The sequence below is a fragment of the Vulpes lagopus genome, chromosome 4 (genome assembly GCF_018345385.1).
Source record: "Vulpes lagopus strain Blue_001 chromosome 4, ASM1834538v1, whole genome shotgun sequence".
Taxonomy (NCBI): domain Eukaryota; kingdom Metazoa; phylum Chordata; class Mammalia; order Carnivora; family Canidae; genus Vulpes; species Vulpes lagopus.
Genome location: NC_054827.1, coordinates 24,647,241 through 24,671,399, shown reverse-complemented (window position 1 = coordinate 24,671,399; position 24,159 = coordinate 24,647,241). Strand labels below are relative to the sequence as shown.

The 24,159-nt window shown below is 36.9% G+C and overlaps 1 protein-coding gene across 1 annotated transcript in view; it reads right to left on the bottom strand.

Annotated features, from left to right (window-relative positions):
* Positions 1-24,159, bottom strand: part of TNKS (tankyrase) — a 212,390-nt gene that overhangs the window by 15,781 nt on the left and 172,450 nt on the right. Inside the window, exons 18-26 of the mRNA XM_041753371.1 lie at positions 18,874-19,062; positions 16,927-17,164; positions 16,006-16,088; positions 8,431-8,551; positions 7,164-7,261; positions 5,467-5,541; positions 4,251-4,356; positions 3,037-3,223; positions 212-368 (exon numbers count right to left, since the gene is read on the bottom strand). Coding sequence (XP_041609305.1) covers positions 212-368; positions 3,037-3,223; positions 4,251-4,356; positions 5,467-5,541; positions 7,164-7,261; positions 8,431-8,551; positions 16,006-16,088; positions 16,927-17,164; positions 18,874-19,062 — 1,254 coding nt within the window. The remainder of the gene's footprint in view (positions 1-211; positions 369-3,036; positions 3,224-4,250; positions 4,357-5,466; positions 5,542-7,163; positions 7,262-8,430; positions 8,552-16,005; positions 16,089-16,926; positions 17,165-18,873; positions 19,063-24,159) is intronic.

The following is a 24,159-nucleotide window of genomic DNA, read 5'->3' as shown; positions in this document are numbered from 1 at the left end:
TTGGCAGAAATTTAATGTCCTGCAGCTTTACAACTCAAAAAGCTATTGTTCCACGTTAAGTCCCATGATCAGAAATACAGAGATTCAACTCCTGTGACCAGCCTGTTACAAAGTACATCCATAAAGAAAGTTCATTAAATGGAAGCTGCTCTTTGCTCTCTGCACTGACATGTTCGGTAGCTCGGTTATGCTTATTTGATGAGTACCATACCTGCTCGCCTCTGTAGATGACATATTCAGCATATGCCAGCCCATTCACACTTGGTCTCCCAATCACTGAGTGATGTCCTGGAGGGGCATGAGCCATTTTCATGGTGCTGAATTGCAGAAAGGATTTTCCAAGGGTCACTCTACAGAAAAGCATTTGCCTAAAGAAAAAACAGAAGCAATGCTTTTGAAGAAAGCATTAAATCTTAGAGTGATAGAATGGTTAGGTTTGTTGATTTCCAAAAAATATTTAATAGAAGGCAAGCTATTTAAAATGTCCCTTTTAAATTTGACTAGGGATGGGATTTGATATCCTGATTTACCATAAACAGTAGGCTCAATAGTTAATCTAAAGTAGTTTTGGTGTGGTTACCAAATCAATGACAGAAAATACCTGGCAAGTTTTGACTAGAGGGAAAAGAGAAATACTAGCACAAAGTGAGTTCTTGTGAGGATGAATGGGAGGAGACTGAAGCAAATACACAGATGGCAGGAGCATATGAAAGCAAGATAGGGTTTACTCTTGTTTTTGTAAATAATATTTTATTTTATTTTTTATAAATAATATTTTATTGAAACATAGCCACACATTCATTTACATGCCCTCTGTGGCTACTTCTGCACTACAAAGGCAGAGCCAGTCACTGTGACAGAGATCATATGGCCCGCAAAGCCTGAAATATTTATTATGAGGCCCTTTAAAATAAAAGTTTGCAAACCTTTAATATAAACTACAAACATTTTAACTACTCAGTGACATCGATCATACTGTTAAATGTGTAAAATAGTTATTATTCAGTCAAATAGTTTGTTTTTAGTAATACAGTATGATCTTTGCATTATCAGAGGTATTATTTTGAGTTAAAATTGTACCAGTCCCAGTATAATTGGGTCCTGCCTGGGCTGGCTTTTTTAGCATGATGTTACTGATGGCCCTGGGTGCTGGGTTGGTATCAGCTGCATTCCTCTATAGGTCCCAGAAGAGAGAGAGGCAGAGAGAGGGCGCACACATGTGAGTAAGTGGTGGGGGATGGGGAGGAGTAGAGAAGCTCAAGCAGGCTCCATGCTCAGCCCAGAGCCCAACATGGGGCTCGATCTCATGACCCTGAGATCATGACGTAAGCGGAAATCAAGAGTCGGATGCTTAACTGATCGAGCTACCCAGGCACCCCAATTAACATTAGAGGGAGGTGCCTGAGCTCCGTCTCCATATTATGACAGCACCACAGTGTCACTGGACCTGCCCGCTCAGCCCACTGGGCCCACTGCAATGGCTACTCCGAGTCCATATGTCACACACAGTTTAATCTGACAGGCCGTTGCCTCCTGCCTTCTGCTTTCTGCCCCCAAACTTCCATGTTGCTTGGAGACAGGGAGAGAAGATGCAGGGCTGGCCCATGAAGCTGTGCGCTGCAGGCAGGCAGGTGGAGAGTACTGGCTTCTCCTTGCTCACTGGCTAGCCTTGTGTATTGTGCTGCATTCTGCAGATGCAGCAGCCCCAAGTGGCAAGATACCAATGCCCTGTGGGGAAAATGGTGACCAGTGCCAGACAGGAGCCAGCAGGTAAATTCTGCTCTGGTTTCCCATGATGTACTACTCTGAGATGCAGTCATTCACACAGCCTCTCTGAAGTTGTCTCATGGATTGAGCAACCTACTGCACTTGTGAAATAGGCCAACTCACTGATGCACCTCAGTCTTTGCTCTGCTTCTTTCTCCACCTCACTTCTTTTTGTGCCCCCATTCCTGCTTCCGTGACACTGCACTTGCCAAGAAGGCACTAGTACATAAGCTTTTGCTTCAGGCTCTGTTTCCTAGGAAATCCTGGCTAAGACCTAAACTTTTATGTCTAAATGTAGTGGGCAATTGTTAATCTTCACCTACGTTCACTTGTATTGCTTATTTAGGATAGGTTTGCAGCAACAAAGAGTTTTTGCAGGATATGTAACCTGCAAAACTTTTGTGTGTTATTAACCACAGCAGCCTTAATAGAAAGAACATTCCTTCTGGACATACCGCACCCAATATAGAATTGCTGATGGCCCTAAGTTTTTCATAAAGTAATGTAGAGCAGGAAGTTTTATGGTCAACAACTATAATGAATTTCAAGGTTATCTGGGTCTTACTGAGGTTTCTTCTGAATTACAAGATCTCTAAGTAGCCTGACTTTCCATCTGGCTAATTTAAAGAAAAATACAATTGACTGCAATCTTTGATGTACAATTCTTTTGTATTTTTTCCAATGGCTGGGAAGAGAATGGTACTTTTTTCACTGACTTCAGAGAAAGTATACCATTATTCTCTTGGAGTTTTAAAATTCTATTTAAAAACCTAATACTCATTTGCTTACTATTAAGTCCAAAGTTAATATTCTGAAGTTGGACTTTTCAAGGCTAATTATATATCCTGCCTTAAAGCACAGCTAGCAACATCAGAAGCAAATTAAAGATTCAATTTGTTTATAGAAATTGTGTGTCTTAGTTCAAATGTGTCTCAAGCTAGAGATTCTTCAACAGAAATAATTGTCAACCTTTTTTTTTTTTCTGAATCTGAAGCAAGGCAAGAGAAGCTGAGGGAGAAAGTCAAGATGGAGGGAGTTTCATCATAATCTATGAATGGCTGACATGTATTTGGTTTTTACCAGCACTGCCATTAGCTCTGTTGTCACTTCTCCTTTAGGGCAGAGGCTGATCAACTATTCTTATCCAATCCCAAACCTGTGTGACTCATTATGAGTAACACTGAGGATAACCTGTGACTTCTACAGAGCCTGAGAAACTAATTTGATTCATGATCTGAGGAGAGAAATCACAAAAGGCAAGATGCTCACCTGTGACATATGTAACATGACCGATCTTTATGTGTGGGGCAGCCTGTTCCTCCTCCAATCCCATAAACATATTGGTTGCTTTTGGAGGAATTTTCAGCAAAATAAATCCCGGCACCAAACATTCCTCCTATATATGCATGTCGCTCATCAAACCCTTTATGAATAATGGCATTAATGAAAGGAGAACCTAAAAATAGAAACATAAGATCAGTTTTTGAATACTTCTCTAGAACCTCAAGTAACTGCAAACTATTTGCACTTGGCAGGTTAATATTAAGTTATTAATAATATAAAAATGAAGTTGTATGATGGTCCACCATATATAAACTATTATCTTGTACTAGAATTTTAGCAGAGACCCAGTGTTCGCCAAGCAAGAATGCAATATGGATTTTGCAGATGGCATGAGATTTTATTTTATTTTATTTTTTTATTTTATTTTTTAAAAGAAGGTTTTTTTTTTTTTTTTAAGATTTATTTATTTATTTATGATAGACAGAGAGAGAGAGAGAGAGAGAGGCAGAGACACAGGAGGAGGGAGAAGCAGACTCTATGCCGGGAGCCTGACGTGGGACTCGATCCTGGGACTCCAGGATTGCACCCTGGGCCAAAGGCAGGCGCCAAACCGCTGAGCCACCCAAGAATCCCCGGCATGAAAATATAGTGAGGGGCACCTGGGTGGCCAATTCAGTTAAGTATCTGGTTCTTGATTTTGGCTCAGGTCACGATCTCAGGATTGTGAGATTAAGCCCTGTGTCAAGCTATATGATAGGTGTGGAGCCTGCTTAAGAGTCTCTCTATCCCTCTGCCCCTCCACCTCTACCTCCACCATCCCCCCTAAAAAAAAAAAAAAGGAGGAAAAAAAGATAGCAAAGTACTTTAAAAATAGAGATTTTATACTCAATCTTACTTTACACAAAAACATATCCTGATAAACTGAAACAATTATGCTAAACTACAATAAAAATATTTCACTATCTAGATGGCTCAACTTGGAATACAAGTTCTGAAACCATTCCAGATAAGTTCTTTTCATTCTGCATGCCCTGGAGAGCCTGTACTAACATGCAATGCATTAGCAAACTGGTACCAACACACAATTAAAAAAAAAACATTAAACCATTTTTAGCACAACACTAGTACAGTCAAGATAGGCTTTTCACTTTATTGAAATTTGCGAAAGCCTGAGAGATAATGATGGCCGTGACACTCACCGTGAAATAACATGCGTTCGTTGTGATGGTTGTGATTCTCCTCAGACACTTCCTTTTGTCTGTGGCAGAATCGTTCCCTCAACTTCTTGTTGACAACTTTTTGAATCTTTAAGGATAAGGAAGAAAGAAGCAAATTAGTGACATGAATGTTAATTGGCAGTTTATAATTTAAAATGAAAAGTATGGGGATCCCTGGGTGGCGCAGCGGTTTGGCGCCTGCCTTTGGCCCAGGGCGCGATCCTGGAGACCCGGGATCGAATCCCACGTCAGGCTCCCGGTGCATGGAGCCTGCTTCTCCCTCTGCCTATGTCTCTGCCTCTCTCTCTCTCTCTGCTATCATAAATCAATAAAAAAATTTAAAAAAAAATAAAATAAAATGAAAAGTATGTAAAGAATAAAATGAAAAGTATGTTTTCTTTCAGAAAGTTTAAATTCTTAGTTTTTGTTTTGTTTGCTTAAAACATTATTTAAAAGTGATAAAGTTGCCAGGGCAGTGTAACTAACTTAACATTCTGGTTTTTAGTGACAACATGTTCAGTTATGGCTTTTGTTATTCTGCACAAGATCTGGTTGTATCTCAAAACAACTTGAGTAATTAAAGAAAAGAGAAAGCTGTTCCTAGACTCCTCCCAGACCTGATGAATGTTAGGATACAGGGGCCTGTAAAGCTGCATTCTCTTAAAAGCACTCTAAGAGCTCTCCAGGGAATTCTGATGGGCATTGGTATAACTTCCAAGGGTTAATCTAGTTTTCAACGTATTTTATTCAACTTTATGATACTCCTTTAAAAAAAACCAGATCTACCCCATATTATAAATTAAGATACTGAGATTAAGAGATATGTACATTCTGATATAATCACTGACTCAGATTTGAAAATCCAGACCCTCAATGCTACTCGGAAGTGGTGATAAAGATAACTGTCAGCTCTGGTCTAAATCTGTGGGTGAGCTAGGTCTCATCACTGTATCTGTACCACCAACCCCAGCGGATCTAGCCCTCTGTCTGTAGCTTTTCTGTTTCCACCCAGTCTCTGTTTCAGGTGAAGTATGGTCTGGAAGGGTTAGAGGAAAGTGGCACCTGACTGCCAGGCAACAGATGGTTGATTATCTCAACAGTTTAAAAATATGATGTTCAGAGCAAATTTTTCATTGTCTATATTTTTTTCAGGCAAGCTTTGCAATCCAATTTTCACCCTAAACTTTTAAAAACTTACTCGAATGACATTGTATCTGTTGAAGATGCCACCCGCATTACCACCATCTCTGTGTTCTCGAATTGTACTTTGCATCTATAGAACAAAATAATTTTCAGAAAATATGCCAGTATGTAATTCTAAAGACATTCACTTCTGTTATAATGTTTTACTGATAAGTCTCAGACTCAGCACTAGTAAATAGAAGTTGACTATATAAATTGTTCAACAAAGTTTAGTGGGTATCTCTGATAAGAAAATAGTCATGACATAAATATTTTTCTGCATTTTCTCTTTATTTTCTAGTAAAAGCTTTGAAAGATTTTCTTGTAAACACAATGGGGAGACACAGAAATAAAACATTACAGTAATTCATCTACATTACTATTTTGTTATTGATAATGAGAAGCAATACAAATTAAGTCAAACTTACGACTCCTCACGTTTGATGAATACTCATTAAACAAATGCTCAAAAAACACAAAGAATTTTTATAAATCAATAAATTTCTGTTCCCTCAGTGAAATATTAGCTCTTCAATTCAGGATCTCAATAAGTATCTGCAGACCATGTGAAGTTGGATATGACACATAACTAAGTGGAAACACTTTCTTATGAGCAGTACTCATTCTTCATCTGCTCTCCAAATTCAAAAGAATTATGCAATGGTAAAATTTTTTGAAGACCCAAGTTTCTCAAAGAATTGACTCAAAAGAGTTCTCTATCTTACTGCTCTATTTATGAAGTTATTCATCACATTTTGGGCATTATCATCCAAATTTGCTAATCACTAAGAGAATGATTAGGCAGTAAGCCACTAGAAGATGAGATACTTCCCTGACAGACTGGCCAGGCAAGAGCTGAAAAGCTACCCCAAGATAATGGTCCTGACTTCCCAGGATGAGAATAATGTGAGTTCTAATTAAAAGGCAGAAAATAAACAAAAAGAGGCAGGCAGGCCTTTCTCTGCAAAATAATGGAATTAGTTAGGCAGCTTATTTATTGTGGTAATGCCATCAGGCACTTTGTTTATTCTGCTTAAGAAATGAAGCCGGAGCCAGCAGGAGGAAGGGAATTTCTATGGCGTCTGTCTGGCAGGAGGGTCATCTATCAGCCTTACTACAGTGCTTTAACAGTGACTGAAGACATGAAAGGTGACTTGGGTTATGAGGCAGATTTCAGAAAGAAACAGGAAAATTAGGCATATTATTTCATAGTCACATGTTATAACTGCATGAAAATAAAAACAAGAAGGTATTTGCTTTTTGTGAGGCAACATGCTCACTCCCTGTCATCCTTTGGTAGCATTTTAACTACATTAGAAAATAGTTCTAATAAGGTTCCTACTTGTATAGTTTCAAGAAAGTTTCCAGGATGAAAAGACACCTGTGGCCTATCCATTGGAAACCCTAGGTTTCTGATATGAAAACACAGTCCTAATTCATAGTCCTATCTGAATTTGGGCAATATGCTACCACAATGGCTAAGGGAGTTAGAATAACAGATAGGTGACTGACCCTAAGTCATTGTAAGACAAGTTTACCTCTTTTGAAAAAAACAGGCTTAACAAAAGATTTCAGGAAAAAAGAATTAAAAAAATTTTTTTTGCATTTATAATTAATTTATTTTTTAAAATGTTATTTAAATTCAATTTGCCAATATATAATATAATACCCAGTGCTCATCTCATCAGAATTAAAAATTTTAATGTACATTACCTCTTCTTCTACTGACTGATATTCCTTATCTTCTGGAGCAAGATCCAGCAAAATAGTTCCCTGATTAACACAGTGAAAAGTCAAATAAGGATTGGTACCTGTAGGAAATAAAAATTAATATATTAAAGTCCACACTATTCAGGCTCAGTTTTTAGGAAAACTTTGTTATAAATAATTGATATTTTGGAACAAGTCAAATTATCTGCAATGTGACCCTAATATATAAGGTTATACTGAACAAGTACATCCAAAGACAAGAGAAGTAATGGAGAGGGCTTTTGGGGATTACTTTTATCTATTCTTACAGAGTTCCCCAGCAGGGCTCAACATTTTTTGTTGAACTGAATTCAATCACAAATATACATGAAGCTATGTCTGATATCAAAGAGAAACACACTGTAATCACAATGTAGTCAGGTCTAAGAATTAGCCTATAAAAATTCTGTGAGATGGCTTGAAATGGTCACTCGTAAGTTTAAAATAGATTATTCTTGTTAATTTCATTGCATTTGTTAATTTAATGCAGATAAATAAGCAAGCCTTAAGCTCAAAAGCTGCTAACATGTAGTTTCATGTCACTCCCACAATTTCATTGGCTCTGCAGAGACTAATTCAAGTTTTCCCCTTTCTCTCCCTTTGCTTTCCCATCATGAAAGCACTTCTAGCGAACACAGAAATGATAAACATGGAGGCTGACAAGGGGGAAAGATAGCAGGCTTGTAACAGCAAAGTACAGTGGAAAAAAGGCTGAGCTGCCAGTTGTGGCGGCAGAGAAAGGTTCAGGATGAGGTCAGAGAGAGGTCAGATTATGAAAAGCCATGTTACAAATGTCTGATTTTATCCTAAAAGCAACAGGATTCTATTGAAAGGCTTTAAGCAATGGAGTGATATGATCATAGAGTCATTTCAAAGAGTCTTCTGTGCGCAGTGCAGGGCAGGCATGGGGGTGGGGGAGGAGGAGAGGCAAAGGTGAGGCTTGGAGATAAGCTGGAGGTTGTTAGATGGTTGTGACAGTCCAGGGAGAGATGGCAGTGGCCTGGCTTAGGTGACCTATACTGGATTTGACAGCAGTGGGAAAGGACAGAAGTGTAGATTCCAGAGATTCACTGTATAAAGTATCGGGTAAGGGGTGGGGGCAGGCAGGAAGTGCTACACCAGCCAAGCCTATGAGCTCTGGGTTCAAACCACTTGAGCTCTAATGTCAGTCCTGACAACTTACTTGTCCCACTAATTTCTGAAATTTATTTTTTTCCCCCAAATAGCTTACCTTGTTGTCCACCTAATAGTCTTTCTACTCCTTTGATTAATTTATGGCGATGTCCATATGCATTGATGCCTATTTCTTTCAACTCCTCATGGCCCATATCAGCCAGTACATCTAGTGTAATCTGAAAAAATGGAACAAAATTAATTGCTAAATCTTTAACAGTTCCTCAGTTCTTCCATTTGTCTTCAATGCTATAATATCCATCCCAATTGACAAATTTCTTTTGTCTCCTTTTAACCATGAATTTATAATCTTAAAATTGTCTTGATGATTTTATCAGCTTTTTACTCACTTGAAATACTGTGTTTCTAGTCAATAGTGAATTAATTAGTGAAAGAAACAATGCTATAAAAATACAAAATGAACACTGCTCTATTTCCTTTTGATTATTTAATTCCACCACCTTTTGCTTGCCTCAAGATACAAGAGCGAATAACCAGAAGCTTGAAAATGGGGAAGTACCAGATCCTAGTACCCAGCAGGTAGCAGAGAAGAATGGTAGGGGAAAGAGAGAGGGGCTTAGCACAATGAAACAGAATGTGGCAAAAGGAGTAAGCAGTTTGAGATAAGTAGGGGTTAGATCAAGATAAAGAAGAACTCCGCAGTGCTAAGAAATAGTCATGCATGGAAAAGGCTGCCTTTGAAAGTGGTGAGTTCAATGACTGACAACTTTATAGAGAAGCTGTATAAAAAATTCCAACTCGGAAAAGAGAGGATGGTTTTTAAGTTCTCTTGTAAACTCCTAGATTTAACAGTTCCTGAAGCCTAACACACATTCTATTGTTGTAAAAAATAGTCATTTATAATTTCTGGTTATTTATCTCCGTGAATGGAGGTGGTTAGTTGGCTACCACCAGGACTCAAAATCACCCATCTCCTTTGTTGACTAAATGTAACCGTGACTCTACCACCACCTAGTGGCAGAGTTCTGGACGCACAGGATGAAATCTTGGGCCGCCACATTTCTACAGGGGCTTGATCATGCAATTTTCTAGCTCAGAAGAAGCTGGACCTGTGACAATGCAAATACTACTTTATAAGAAGAGTCTTTAGTTTTCTCTTTCCTTGGAAAACTGAGAAATCCTTTTATAGACAGCCTTTTTTCCAACTCAAATGAGAGATGTTTTATCTATCTATAATTATAATGTTCTTTATCTTTTTACTTGCACGTAACATTAAAAAAGAAAACAACCCGACAAATTAGGCATTGTGATTTTTATTGCCAGAATGAAATATTATGTAATGGGTCTGATCTTCTCGGTGCAGCAAGCATACATCACTCACTCTTTGAAAATAATTTACTATATTGCTCCTAAGTGGCCATTTAAGAAATAATCGCTCCATCGTACAAAATGGGCAATTCACTTCCAATAACCAAGAGGAAATTTTGAGCAGAGCTTTTAAAAAGAACTGGTTCTGAAATATACATCTTTGAGACAGAATAGTTCACAACATAATAGGATCCTGTACATTTTTAGCTGCATGTAACTGAATATACTTAGGAAGCCATGCCCAGGGTTTCCGACATTATTGATGCCCCAGTTTTTTCCTTCTAAACTTTGGTTCAAATAAGGTTGACGTAAAAACAGGATCTCGTATCGATGTGGTAGCTTCAATTCAAAGGAACTTTAAGCTTTTCTGAATTTGTTCATAGAGTGTATATCTGGAAGAAGCAGAAACCAGACCAGCAAAGGATAGTGTACTCTCTATAAAGAGTCTTTAATGTATTGTTGATTATATGGCTCCATTCATAAAATGAGTATCTCATTGAATCCTCACGATCTGTCATGAAGTACTACTGTTGTCTTCGTGAGGAACTGAGGCTCAAAGGAATCCTAAAAATTGTACACAGAAGAGCTGACATGGATCTCCATACCTGCCTTTCCCTTGCTTATATTTCTTAAAAGGGCTGACAAGAAAGCTAAAATAACAAAACACTAAATTTAGCTGTTTTGAGTCCATGGCACCCGATCTGTCTCCTCCATATTTAACAGGCAGTGGCCACTGGAAAACCTTAAATGGTAAGCTAGGGAATTCAGATTACTGTTCACTTGGTTCATATTCATACACAGTATATTTAATGAATACCTTCTATATGCTAGATACCTGCCAAAAAAGTAACTAGTTAAATATTTTCTAAAACTACCCATTATAGCTCAGAAACAAATAACTAGTTCAAATTGGTAGTAAAGAAACAGGGTCAGGGAACAAACAAGGTACTACCACAAAAGTTCATGCTATTTTTTCTACCAAGGAGATAAAATGTAAACACAAAACATGGTAAAGATTGGTAAATGTTTTGGAGGAATCCCCCTGGGAACTCTTAGGAAGGTTCCTACTTGGTCAAGGCAGTAGGTGGGACTGGGAAGGATGGAATGGGGTCAGGAAAGGTTCTTAGAAGAAGGCAATAACTTGGCTAAGTAGAGGAAGGAGGAAAGGGCGTTTAAGACAAAGGGAACAGCATGTGCAAAAGGAAAATTAAGAGAATACAGAACATTTGGGGGACTCTCAGCACTGAAGTCTAAAAGGGTGAAAGTATAAGAAACAGAGAGGAAAGAAGAAGAGATGGGCAGCACAGCAGGCTTGAAGAAGATCTTACTGGGCTTTATTCATCAAGTTAAGACAGTATCCAAAAGCTCCTAGGGAGCCTTTTCAGCAGAGTAACACAATCAAACTTGTATTTGAGGAGGAGAATGGTAGCACCTGGAAGGGCAGGTTAGGAAGGGAAAGGGACTGTGTGAACAAGGTAAAGATGGAATGGGGTGGGAGGGGAGAATCAGAAAGCAATTTCAAAATGAGAGAACATAGGGCCTGGTAAATGGAAATGGTTAAGGAATAAAAAAAGGAATGGTGGGAACAGAGATTATTCCAAAGTCTGAAAACTGGTGAATATGAGATTATTGTATCAAAAGAAGAAATGGAAATAGCTAGAAGTAGGTTAGGTGGATTTTAGATACGTTGCTCATGATTTGGCCACTTTATGCTATTAGAAATAGTTTTTTTTTTTAATTATCTTTAGTTCACTTAAAAAAATGACAGTTATATCATGAAATTATAAGCTTCTTGGGCTTGTTATTTATATCTAGCACACATTAAAATCAAATTGATCAAGCCTGTCAGATTGGCTACTATCAAAAAGGAAAAAATTACAAGTGTTGGGGATGATGTGGACAAAGGGAAACTCTTGTGCACTCGTGGTGGGAATGCAGACTGGAGCGGTCACTGTGGAAAACAGTACAGGAGGACCTCCAAAAATTAAAAATAGAACTGCCACAGGATCCAGCAATTCCACTTCTAGGTATTTATCTGAAGAAAACAGTAACACCAATTCGGAGAGATACATGTGCCCCTGTGTTCACTGCAGCACTATTCACAATGGCTAAGATATGGAAGTAACCCAGGCAGATGAATGGATACAGAAGTGCTGTGTGTGTGCCACATACACAGCCATAAAGAAAGAATGAAATATTGCCATTCACAACCACATGGATGGACCTAGAGGGTATTATGCAAAGTAAGTCAGACAAAGACAAATACCATATGATTTCACTTCTGTGTTGGATCTAAAACAGGAAACAGAGACAGACTCATAGATACAAGAAACAAACTTGGTTACTAGCGGAGGTAGGGGTTGAGGGGTTGGCAAATAGGTGAAGAGGGTTAACAGGTACAAACTTCCAGTTATAAAATAAGTCATGGGAATGGAATGTATGCTGTAGGGACTACAGTCAATAATATTGTAATGACTTTGTATGGTAATAGCTGTAACTAGACTTATTGTGGGGATAATTTTGTAATGTATAAAAATATAAAATCACTATGATGTACTCCTGAAACTAACAGTATACAGGTCAATTATACTTTAATTTAAAAAAATCAAATTATAATCTTTAAAATAAGGATTATTCCTCTATTAGCTAAGTCATTTTACATATAAAGCAAATGTCACTTCATGAAGAGTTGCCTTTTGTTTCTAAGATTTGTTCATTTCCTTTGGGGTATAGAGAGAAAAAGTAGAACTTAAATGGGGAGAGAAAAACTAAGAGTTTTAATGAAAAAGCTCCTTCTTTCACTTGGGCTTCAAAGGATGCAGGCTAGAGTAGCAGTTGTTAGAACTAACTTTATAATCATGTTCACAATTAATGTTACCTGTCTGTTCCTTGGTCTTTCGATTTTGAAGTAAAAATTTATATGATCACTTTTCATGAAAATATATAGGTTGTCCATAAATATGTCCAAAAAAGTCATAGCATTTTATGTTTAGGAATTGCAGTGAAAATCAAATCAGCCTTTCCCATAGAAAAAGTGTTCTAATCAGGAAGGTACATTTTAAAGGAAGGGCCAAAGTGACACTCATACTATACTCAATGAATTACAAAGGACATAGGTATGTATGGTGAAGTATATATATGCCAACAAGTTGAATTAGTTAAGAGATCGCTGAAAGAATAAATTGTGAAGGGGTGAGGCTGTGATGCTCTGAAGGGCATTTTCCTGAGACTAGATATAAAATAACTATATTCCCCACTCCATTGCTAGAAGAGTATCCTTGAGTAGGAACAGGAGCACTAAATCTTATGTATCAATACAACTTAGTACACAGAACAGCTCCCTGGCTTAGGAGAAACAGACAAGAATTAAATGAGTACAATGTATATGCCCACTCCTTCCCTCACTACACAAGTATCTTGATCATCAGCAATCATGGACTTACAGCCTAACATGGAATGTTAATGGGAGAAAATTCTATTGGTAAATTATAGGAAGGGTTACAGAATTTATTACTCTATAACTAAAAGCTACTCAAGTAACACTTGCAGTTAAAGTAAAAATTAATCTGATTGCTTGACAACTGGGCCAGAAGACAGTCAAACACAGTTCAATACAAGAAAGGGTAGTAGTATCATTTGTCTGGAGGAAAGGAGCTGTGCTGGGCAATATACGTTAAATGGAACAGTCAACATATTAATTAAAAAAAGGATACAGAAATTATTCTGGCAAAAAGAAAATCGATGGAGCCATTTACTCAGAACAAAAGTACAGTGAAAAAAGATAACAATAAAACTGAAACAGGAGAAGTTGTCAAAAGCACCAACTTCAAGCCTAAATGATTAAACTATTACGATCAATAGAATGAGACAACCATGTCACAGGAAATCAGTTACTGAGAGAATAAAGTAAAGGAGAAAAAATAAAACATAAAATAATGTGGCAAACAAACTGAAAGAATAGAAACAGAAATCCTCTGAAAAATTTTCAACAATTGGAGCAATTTGTGTGAATTAGGGTCATTGGTTAATAAGCAAAGATGTGTGAAATTTCAGTTATTGTGGATTTGATTTGGGAAGAAGGGATATATTAAGGGATGTCCTTTGGTTTTAGCAGAAGATAACGCATTTACAACAGCTTTCATACCTTTCAGGGAGGGAATGAGGGAAAAACATTCTTACTGTTTAGGATATTCTCATAAGAAATCTCCAAACCAGAGGGTAAATCAATAGTGGGTGAAGCTAAAGGAAAAAATGGATTATTATAGAAGTCTATAAAGTCCTCACCACCAAAGACACATCTGATGCTTCATTAAAGCATATTTCAAAAATTGGCACAGAACAGCAGGACTAGGAATTTTAACTACCTGAACACTTGAAGTTATGTTTTACAGTTGAGGAAAGTGATAGGTTAAAAGTCTTATCCAATGTTACACAGCTAGTCAGAGAGAGAAAATAATCAGAATCAAGGTCTTTTAGTCCAGTGTTATTTCTGCTCGACTGTTTTGATCAATAAGAGCATAACTACAATAAGCAATATAAAGAAATTCAGCTTAAAAAAAGATAAGACAGATAATCTTAACAATGTAACTGCTATGAAAAAGAACTGGTGTTTTAATTAACTCCAAATGGACTATGAGACTATGAAGAAAACAGAATGGGGCAAAGAGGCCAGTGAGGAATTTAAAAACTATGTTCATAAAAAGAATAATTGAAAAAGGGTATATTTATCCTAAAATAGGAGAAAATTTGTAGGAGAGGGTGGTTGCAAGGGTAAGTCCATGATAAGTTGATTAGGTCTTAGAAATATACAAATGGCTATATTATGTTGTGATGAGCTGAATGGTGGCCATATCAAAGAAATGTCCATATTTTAATCCCTAGAATTTATGAAGGACTGATCTGGAAAACTTTCTTAGATCTTTGCATATGTAATTAAGGATCTTGAAATGAGGATCACCTCGGATTACACGGGTAGGCCTTAAATCCAATGCAAGTGTCCTTATAAAAGACACAGAACAGAAGACATAGAGAAGGCAAGGTGACAACAGAAGCAGAAGTTACAGTAATGTGGCCATAAGCCAAAGGGGTCTGGAAGCTGGCAGAAGCATGAGAGTCATGCCAGCAATTCGATTTCCAACTTGAGGCTTCGAGAACTGTGAGGGAATAAATTTCTGTTGTTTAAGCCACTAAGTTTGTGGTAATTTGTTGTAACAGCCCTATGAAATGAGTACGTGAATAGACTAGAGATTAAATTTCCGTGACCAACAGGTGAAGGGTAAACATAAGATTAACAGACTATACATGGGGGCAGATTTGGGCACACATTAAATTACAAGCACTTTATTACACCTGCCCAAAATGTAATAGTTTATCTTCTTCCCACATGGATGTTAAAAGAGTAGGATCTGGGAAAATAACTTCAAATACCTTACTCATTTTAAGATTCTACATATAGTAGTAACAGTCAATTTAAATTTGGGAACTTATTATTATTCAATAGTGATCACTGACCATGGTCATAAAAATCATCAGTAATAAGTTAAAAAGTTATTATTCTATAAAAACAGGATGACAAATAGAAGGGTCTTAATTCATAAATGCCCTAATGATGACTTCATACTCAGACCTTCATACACATTTATGTATGTGAAAATAGGATAGGTCTATGAGTATGTGGCTAAATTTTGAGTGTGTGTCTATTTTAGACTAATCTCGACAACAGAAACTTCATAAAGAGGCAATTTTAAAAAGGTGCACTTGTTCAAGAATTACTCTGCTTTCCAAATTTAGCAATCGCTTTGTGCGGATTTTGCTTAGAGCTAATATCAAAATGTGTCACTGTTTTTTTGTTTTGTTTTTTAATTTTTAAAGGTTTTATTTATTCATGAGAGACACACAGAGGCGGAGACATAAGCAGAGGGAGAAGCAGGCTCCCCTCAGGGAGCTCTGTGTCACTGTTTTTATGTGGAGTCTAGTCGCATGTATTGAGATGAATAAACACCAATACTTTGTGGAAACAAAGATTTTGAAAACATTCCTTTGCGATGGTTTCGTGGCTTAAGTTTTGACATGTAAGAAAACATATGCAGTTAAACCATGTATAAAGATATAATGAAATAATAGTGACTCCCATAATTTCTTAGAAAATTTTGGGGGAGAATTATAATGTACTGGATTCTCCTGGCTTCTTTAGAAATTTGATATGAATTTTAAAGTAGCAGTTAGAAAAGCAAAAGAAACAAGGAATGACAATTAATAAATTGTAATATTTAATTTAAAAGACTCAGGAAAAATTAGAGCTTACTTGTTCTGTTTCAAAGATGTCCCGAAGGTGCTCAAGACCAAGGCTTTTCAGGAATTGGCTGATATTCATGTCAAGACCCGCAACTAAAATAGACATATATTAAAGTTTTCAGAAAGCAGTATATCAATCTAAAGGAAGTTACAGTATTTATTTAAAGCCATGGCTCTCATACTTGTGGCTATGCAAATGACTTTACCTACTATAAAAATAATCCAGGATACATATACTTAATTCTGACACTTCAGGTTATCTCCAAATTGGGTGGAGAAGTGAAAGCAGAGTTTATCTTTATCTTATCAGTAGCATTTATATTAATTGTAATATAAAGTTTAATGCTTTTAGTGAAATATTTAACAGCTGGAATTACAAACAGAAATTACCAGCTTTGGTTTCAGTTTTCATTCCTTATATGATCTTTCAGTTTTTTTCTGATATATTTTCAGTAATAAGACTCATTCAGTAGTTAAATAAAATATGGTTACAAATGGATATATTGGAATATACGTAAGTAAGAACAATGTCAAGGTTATTTATTCTATGAAGACAGCTCCTACAAACTGGTGTATATAAGGAAACTTATTTTAGATGGGTGTTTGAGAATTACCAAGAGAAGTAAGTGAAATCTGTTCATTTAAAAAACGAAAAACGAGGGGTGCCTGGGTGGCTCAGTCAGTTGAGCGTCCAATTCTTGATTTCCATTCAAGTCATGGTATCAGTCAGGAGCACAGGACCAGGCTCTGTACTGGGCGTGGAGCCTGCTTAAGATTCTCTCTCCCTCACCTTCTGCCCCTTCTTCCAGCCCACCTGCACCTCCCCCCGCCCTCTCTCTCTCTTTAAAAAACTAAAACAAAAAGAAAAAACAAAAAAATAAAAGCCAAAGGAAACTCCACACCAAAAACCAAAGTTCACCAGTGTACTTGCCTTCTCCTTCCTTCCTTTCTGTGCCTGCGGCACCATCCCCTGTGTTGGATGCTCCTCCTACAGCCAGTTCTGCTAAGGGGCCTGTGAGGTTATCGATGCTGCTGGCAGCGGACAGGCAGGAGGGAGTGGATGCTGGTGAGATCAGAGAGGCACTCACTACAGTAGCTTGAGGTTTAAAACAGGTAGGTAAGGCCTCTGGGGGCATGGCATCTATCAGCAAAGCTCTGATGTCGTCAGCCTAAAAATAATACAAAAAACACACAAAAACACAATTTAAAACAGTAAGTTTTTCACTAAGGACCAAAGGCTTTGTGAAATTTGTCTTTAGTGAGTGCCTCACTATTGCCTACTGGTTTTTGATCATTCATTTCCTGACCTGCAGTCCCAGCAGTTTTGGTAGGAGTTAGAACAGGAGTCCCTAGATCATTTTTTTTTTTTAAACAAATATTTCATCTTTTGAGGATCTAATGTACAACTTGGTAACTTTAGTTAATAATACTGTGTTATATATCTGAAATTTGCGGAGAATGGATCTTAAATGTTCTCACTACATACACACCCACATATACAAGAGTTAATTACTATGAAAGAAAAAATCTAAGAATGTAGACTGTATTTGACTTCTGGAAATATTTTTTAAACACCAAGTGAAACGTGCATATGGTTGTTCATACTGATTACACATGTATTTAAAGAATAAGTTAATAAAGATTTGAGTGGAGTTTAAAAAAATTTCCACTTTTGCTTAAAAAGCAGCCTGTTGCAGGGTTGATTCTCAATCTCTTTTGAAGGCATTCTCATATTTATACTATGTTTTGTATATGCCTAAATAATGACACTGATTTTTATTCAGTTATTTAACACACACTTAATAATTTAATGTACAGTTAAAATCTGGAGAAATGTTACAAGGACACCACTTTAGTTTGGCTGGCTTCTTCATCACTGTCACAGTTCGTTAGGCATAACTGCTGTGAGACTACGTGGGAGCCTCCAGAGACAGCCAGCCACCAATTCCCTCCTCTGTGCACATGTGTGCCACTCTTCCCATCAAGAGCTGGCATCTACTTCCCTTCCTTTAGATCTGGGCTGTCTGGGCACATTGCAGTGACCAGTAGAATGTAGGGAGTGATGTCTGAGGCTTTAAAAGGACTGGCAGCTTTTACGTCTTCTCTCATGGAAGGCATCTCCATGTTGTTAAGTTCAGGTTAGACTATGGAGTGAGGAAGGGCTCCTTGAAGAGACACCTTGGAAGATGAGGGGTGACCCCAGACCCTCCAGCCTCAGCTGAGCCCCCAGCTGAAGGTGGGTGCAGACATCACAGAACTGCCTCACTGAGTCCAGACAACCCACAGAACCATGAGAAATAATAGATCACTGTATTAAGCCACTCATTCGGTTTTGGTAAAGCCACTAAGTTTTTTGAAGTGGTCTGTTATTCGGCAATAGATATATGAAACAATGTGGCTCGGGAAGGTATATCTGGTTAAAAGATTATAAATTATTGTGTACATCAATTTATATTTCCATCTTCAGAAGAATAACATATTGCCTAGAAGGTAAATTTTTCTTTGACTATCTCATAGCCTCAGGGAAAAGACCATGAACATCAATTGCACCTGAACAATATGCCAAATGTAGAAGGTCTGAGATATTTTACTAAAGTAATTCTCTGAGGATATACTCTAGATACGTTTTTCTCTGTTGTCCATTCAAGTCAAGCATGGCAAAAATAATTAAATTAAGGCACTGCTTAGTTTGCCTTAACAGAGTTTTGAATTATGTACAAAATGCAAATAAAAAAAATTTCAGAAGGAAGAAAATTTGTTCTTATTCTAAGTGAAATATGTATTGCTTTAAGGTAAACCTGCCAAGCCCTGAAATTTAATGTCATCTCTGAAAGTATAAACTTAGAGCAATGCTACATAATTCAGAATGAAGACTTACTGTTGCCAGATCTAAAGGTGTCTGACCTTCTTGGTTCTTCATAGTTGGATCCGCACCATGTGCTAGGAGTAGGGCACATAACTGTGTCCTTCCTTTTTGGGCTGCTTCATGAAGAGGAGTAAATGCCCACTTATCTGTTGCATTTACACACGTGTTGTATTTTATCAATAATGCTGCTATATCCACGTGCTAAAGAAAAACAGAGGATGAGATTATCTGATAAAGCTCCATCAGGTATGCTTATTTAACATTTCATTCCTTCTGTATCTCTATTCACACCTTAACATAAGTTTCTTCTATTAAGAAAAGCATACTTATCCCACTCCTGTATTTTGGATTCCATCTTTTCTTGCCTCCAAAATCTCAATTCCACAATTACTCTTTTACCCTATAATTCTTCACCGGGGCTTGTAAAATTTTTTATTCAGCCTTCTAACATTTTCAGGTCTATCTTAAAAACAAATACATAAAATGAAACTATTATCTGACTCCAAGTCTATCAAAGGTCTAGTCTGCCTGTCAGACTTTTCAAACAAGTGTTCCTGTTCACTTCTCATATCTTCCTATTTCTCTTCTAACCTACCACGATCTGATCATTTATTCAAATACTCATCTCAAGGATTCTCAATGTTTTCTCTCTTCAGTCCTCGGGAAAGTAATGTAACATAACAAAACAATATTTTACAAAACTTAGTCTATCATGTCCAAAATGACTTGAGGGTAGAGGAAATGTTAGTAGCAGACATGTTAACTAATAACCTGGGCATGAGGTAATGAGATGCTGAACTCTAATGGTCAGAGAAGAATGGAAAGAAGAGCTAAAAATCGAGAAATTGTGAAGGAAAAAAACCCCTGGGTTTTAGAAAGACAGATTAACTACAGAGAAAGAGACAGAGAAATCAAAGATAATTACTTTTCTTTTTTCTAAATTTGTCTAGAAGATTAAAAAGCAAACGGGTACCATTAACAGAAATCAAGTAGCAAAAGTTTAAGTGGGAATGAAACACTTTGGGTAAGTAGTTTGTGAGGTAAAATATCAAAGTAAGGCTGTTCTGTAAATGGTTTGACACAAAAGACTGGAGCACAGATAAGGGCACTACTTATTTACTCACTTATGCTCTCTTACCTATGCACCCAACAACCAGATATTGGTGAATACCTACTAAGTGCCTGGCCCTGGGAGCAGGGACTTGAGGGGACTATAAAGCAGAATATTGAATTGACAGTTATAGCTAGTTTCTTTCCAAAGTCCTTATAAAGTTAAGACAATTATGCAATACTAATATTGATTCAACGGCAGGGCTTTTGAGGATAATAAAAATAACTTTATTCTTATAAATGTATTTAGGGATGCTACTTTGGTTACCACTAAAGTATTTTTGAAATTCATTTCAACTCTAGAATATTCTATAATTTTGTGCAACTGACACATTTGTGTTCTTTACGGATACGTTTCCTGGCATAACTTGATCACTTTATCTGCTGAGACTAAATTTCTAACTCACGCTGCTGCTTCACTGCAATTTACTGAGTTACCAGAAGCTTTCACGAGAATGGGAAGAGACAGGGAAGGTAGAAAGAAATAGCCCAAGATGAGATGTAGGGCATGCTTCTTCATTGTTTCTGTAAAATAGTCTTTGCCCTCTCGAAGACACTCATTTCGAAAGTTTTAAAAATATAATACTTATTAATTTTAATTAATATCAATACTTATTAATTTCAGGAAAATAATTTCAGGAAAAAGGAGAATTTATGAGGAAAATACAAATCAAATAACTTCTAAGGATAGCTCACATTTGCTCTGACAATATAAGGAGAAAAAAGGAGCAAAGGAACATAATTATAGTAGTGCTTTTGAGAACAAGCTATGCTTTGTGATCTTTTTTGGATTATGAATGATACATCATTATAAAACTGATTCTAACACAAAAGATAAAAATAGGTACCAACTGTGGTATTACCCAAATTACTTAAAACAAAACCCCCAAATTTATCTCCCTTATTCAAAGGATATATATTGAAAAGGACAGCTCTTTTTTGTTCAGTTAACCCAAAAGTATGGATTAACTTGAAGCTTTTCCCCAGGAAGGTTATAGTCATTCAAACAATGCTTCTGATTAATTTTATTCTACTCCCATATATACTGGTGACATAACATAATTTGGTTGACTAATTTGCAAAGGCTTCCAAAATGAGATAGTCCAAGGAAAATGACGTATGTGTGTGTGTGTGTGTGTGTGTGTGTGTGTGTACAAAATGAATCGTATATATGTTGTTATTCAACTTCCTTTATACTGAATTTATAGTTTATGCTTGGAACAACCAATTACATGCTTGTTAAATCTGCTGACAAACATCCGAAAGAGCAATAAACAGGAATGAATATATTACTACCAAAGTAGACTAAAAACACAATTCTCAAGTCTTCTAAATAGCTACACCATTGGGGCAAAAATAGCGACTGAAATCTAAAGCTGATCAATGCAATAAAGCTACAGCTCAGTTCTATACCATTTATAAGAATAAAGTATTGAACTGGAAGGTCTGGAGTAGGAACTGAACTCCGCTGGTATGTTTCCAGGAGAAAGAGTCAAATTTAACATGGTTTCAGAATCCAGATGAAACAGAACATTTTAAAGGACAAATACTACATAAAAAGACTATGGGGGCCCTAATTTAATTCTAGAAAGCTGGAAAGTAAGAAGAGAAACATGCTTGGACTCCAGTTAGAGCCATTTAATTGTACAATGATGCCATGAAATCCCACTATTATACATTTTAGAGAAAGCACTGAAAAATTAAAGTCAGCATGCTGATTTATTAGATAACAGAAAATTATGGGCTTTGTGGTAAATACCAATGTCTTACATTTTTTGAATAACAGAAAAATTAACTGTCTTGTATAAATGCATATTTAAAAATATAAGGCATTATATAGTACAAAACACTAAACAAGACAATGTATTTAATTACCATTAGTAGAAACTCTCATGAAATCTGTAACTTTTATTTAAACTGCTTAAACTGTGTGTTTGTTTCTCTACTTAGAAAAACTGAAATGGCAAGTTCTCCCATATAAAAAGGCTCAAAGATACACAGACAGCAGACTGAGCTCGCCAGAGGAAAAAAGGTAAAATGCAAGTCAAAGAATAATTACCAATAAATAACAGCTTAAGTAGCTTTATGTAATTTCACAGACACCTCACATGATTATTTTATCTCCAGGCTACAAGTCATTACCTACTACGAAAATCAGTTAATCTGTGTCTATTTCACACTGGTACCGAGCTGGTGGAGCACACAGATTATTTGTAGGGCTGCACGATTTAAGAGTGACAGACACCCAGTCCTTATTCTGACCAGTAGGACGGCTGTGGGGAGCTTGTTATCTTATAATAATAGTCATTACCTTGGACTTTAGAGTGCCTTAGGCTAGAGAATGTACTTTACACATGCATGATCTCATCTAATTATCACAACAACCCTGTAAAGGTTTCAGCATCTGAGTTCTGCTAATGAGAAAATTACAGATCAGAAAGATTAAGGAACTTCTTGAAGACTACCAGGTTATGGAGTAAAAGCCTTAAGACGATCCCAGATGTTCACATCCTGAGTTCAGGTCTTTCCATTAATCAAGCTGCCTGTGGGGTCTTATTGGACTAATACTCAAGAGTCATTTCCTGAAAAGTTGAACATGGCAAAGTGTATAATATCAGGGAAAAGCCATGTAAGTAGAGATATTGGGTGACCCTATACCCAAAACTACTCTGCAAACTGCTTTATTTTTAACTTAGAAGCTCTTCTTTCTTTCTTCTTTCTTTCTTTCTTTCTTTCTTTCTTTCTTTCTTTCTTTTTTTTTAATTTTTTTTTTAATTTTTATTTATTTATGATAGTCACAGAGAGATAGAGAGAGAGGCAGAGACACAGGCAGAGGGAGAAGCAGGCTCCATGCACCGGGAGCCCGACATGGGATTCGATCCCGGGTCTCCAGGATCGCGCCCTGGGCCAAAGGCAGGCGCCAAACCGCTGCGCCACCCAGGGATCCCTCTTTTTTTCTTTCTTTCTCTCTCTCTCTCTCTTCCTTCCTTCCTTCTTTCCTTTCCTTTCTTCCTTCCTTCTTTCTTCCTTTCCTTTCTTTCCCTTTCTTTCTTCCTTCCTTTCCTTCCTTCCTTCCTTCCTTCCTTCCTTCCTTCCTTCCTTCCTTCCTTCCTTCCTTAGATTTTAATTTACTTATTCATGGGAGTCCCACACAGAGAGGCAGAGACATAGGCAGGACTTGAGCCCAGGACCCCAGGATCACAACCTGAGCCAAAAGTAGACGCTCAACCACTGAGTCACCTAGTCACCCCGGAAGCTTCTATTTCACATGAAGTACCACAAAAATCTCCTCCACAAAACTGCTATTTCAGGGTAGTGCATCATATGTACCATGCAGCTAGGCTAGTTCAAGTATCACTGGGATAAACAGAAAATAACTAGAGTTTTGCCACCTTAACAGAGAAATGTGGGCCAGAGCCCTACAATTTCATTAAAAAATCTAGCCAAGGTTTACTCTAACATGAATAAAAAGGGACTTTTGAAAGGTAACAGATTTATATATCTAGAGATAATAAAAATATATCTATCCTTCAGTTGAAGATAAAATAGCTTTTAAAATTTTTATATCGTGGTTAACATTGGTACTTGTTTTAAATCTACTAATTGAGACTGAGATAAATACTGATTTGACTCAGTTATTGGTAATAGATTATATGGTATACAAACTGCATTAGATAAAATTATTTTTTTAGAGCAGAGATTCTCAACAGGGAAGATGATCTTACTGACAACTGGGAATCACTGTGTCATAGGGATGTCATGGGGGAGAGAGAAGTGTTTTAAGTGGGAAAACCATGGTAACAAAAAAAGTCAAGAAACCACAAAACTAAAGGGTTTAGTGAGTAACACTTATGACTATTAGTGAATAGTCCTAGATACTTGATTTTTGAATTTATAAAGTTTCATATCAGAAGGACTTTTAGCGACTCAAAAAATCCACTTACATAATGAGGTAAAAATACCTACTATCAACATATTCTCTAGTCTGTTAACATTCCTTAGTAGAAGGATGGGATGAACCAGGTTGATCAAAACTTCTATCACGTGCTCTCTACGCAGCCTGGAGAATTTTCTGTTCCTTTTCACTTAGATAAATTACCTTCATTTACCAAGAGCTTAGGAGTAGCGATGTGATAACAAACATGGTAACACGAAAAGAGAGATGAAACGAAAAATGTCCGTTATTTT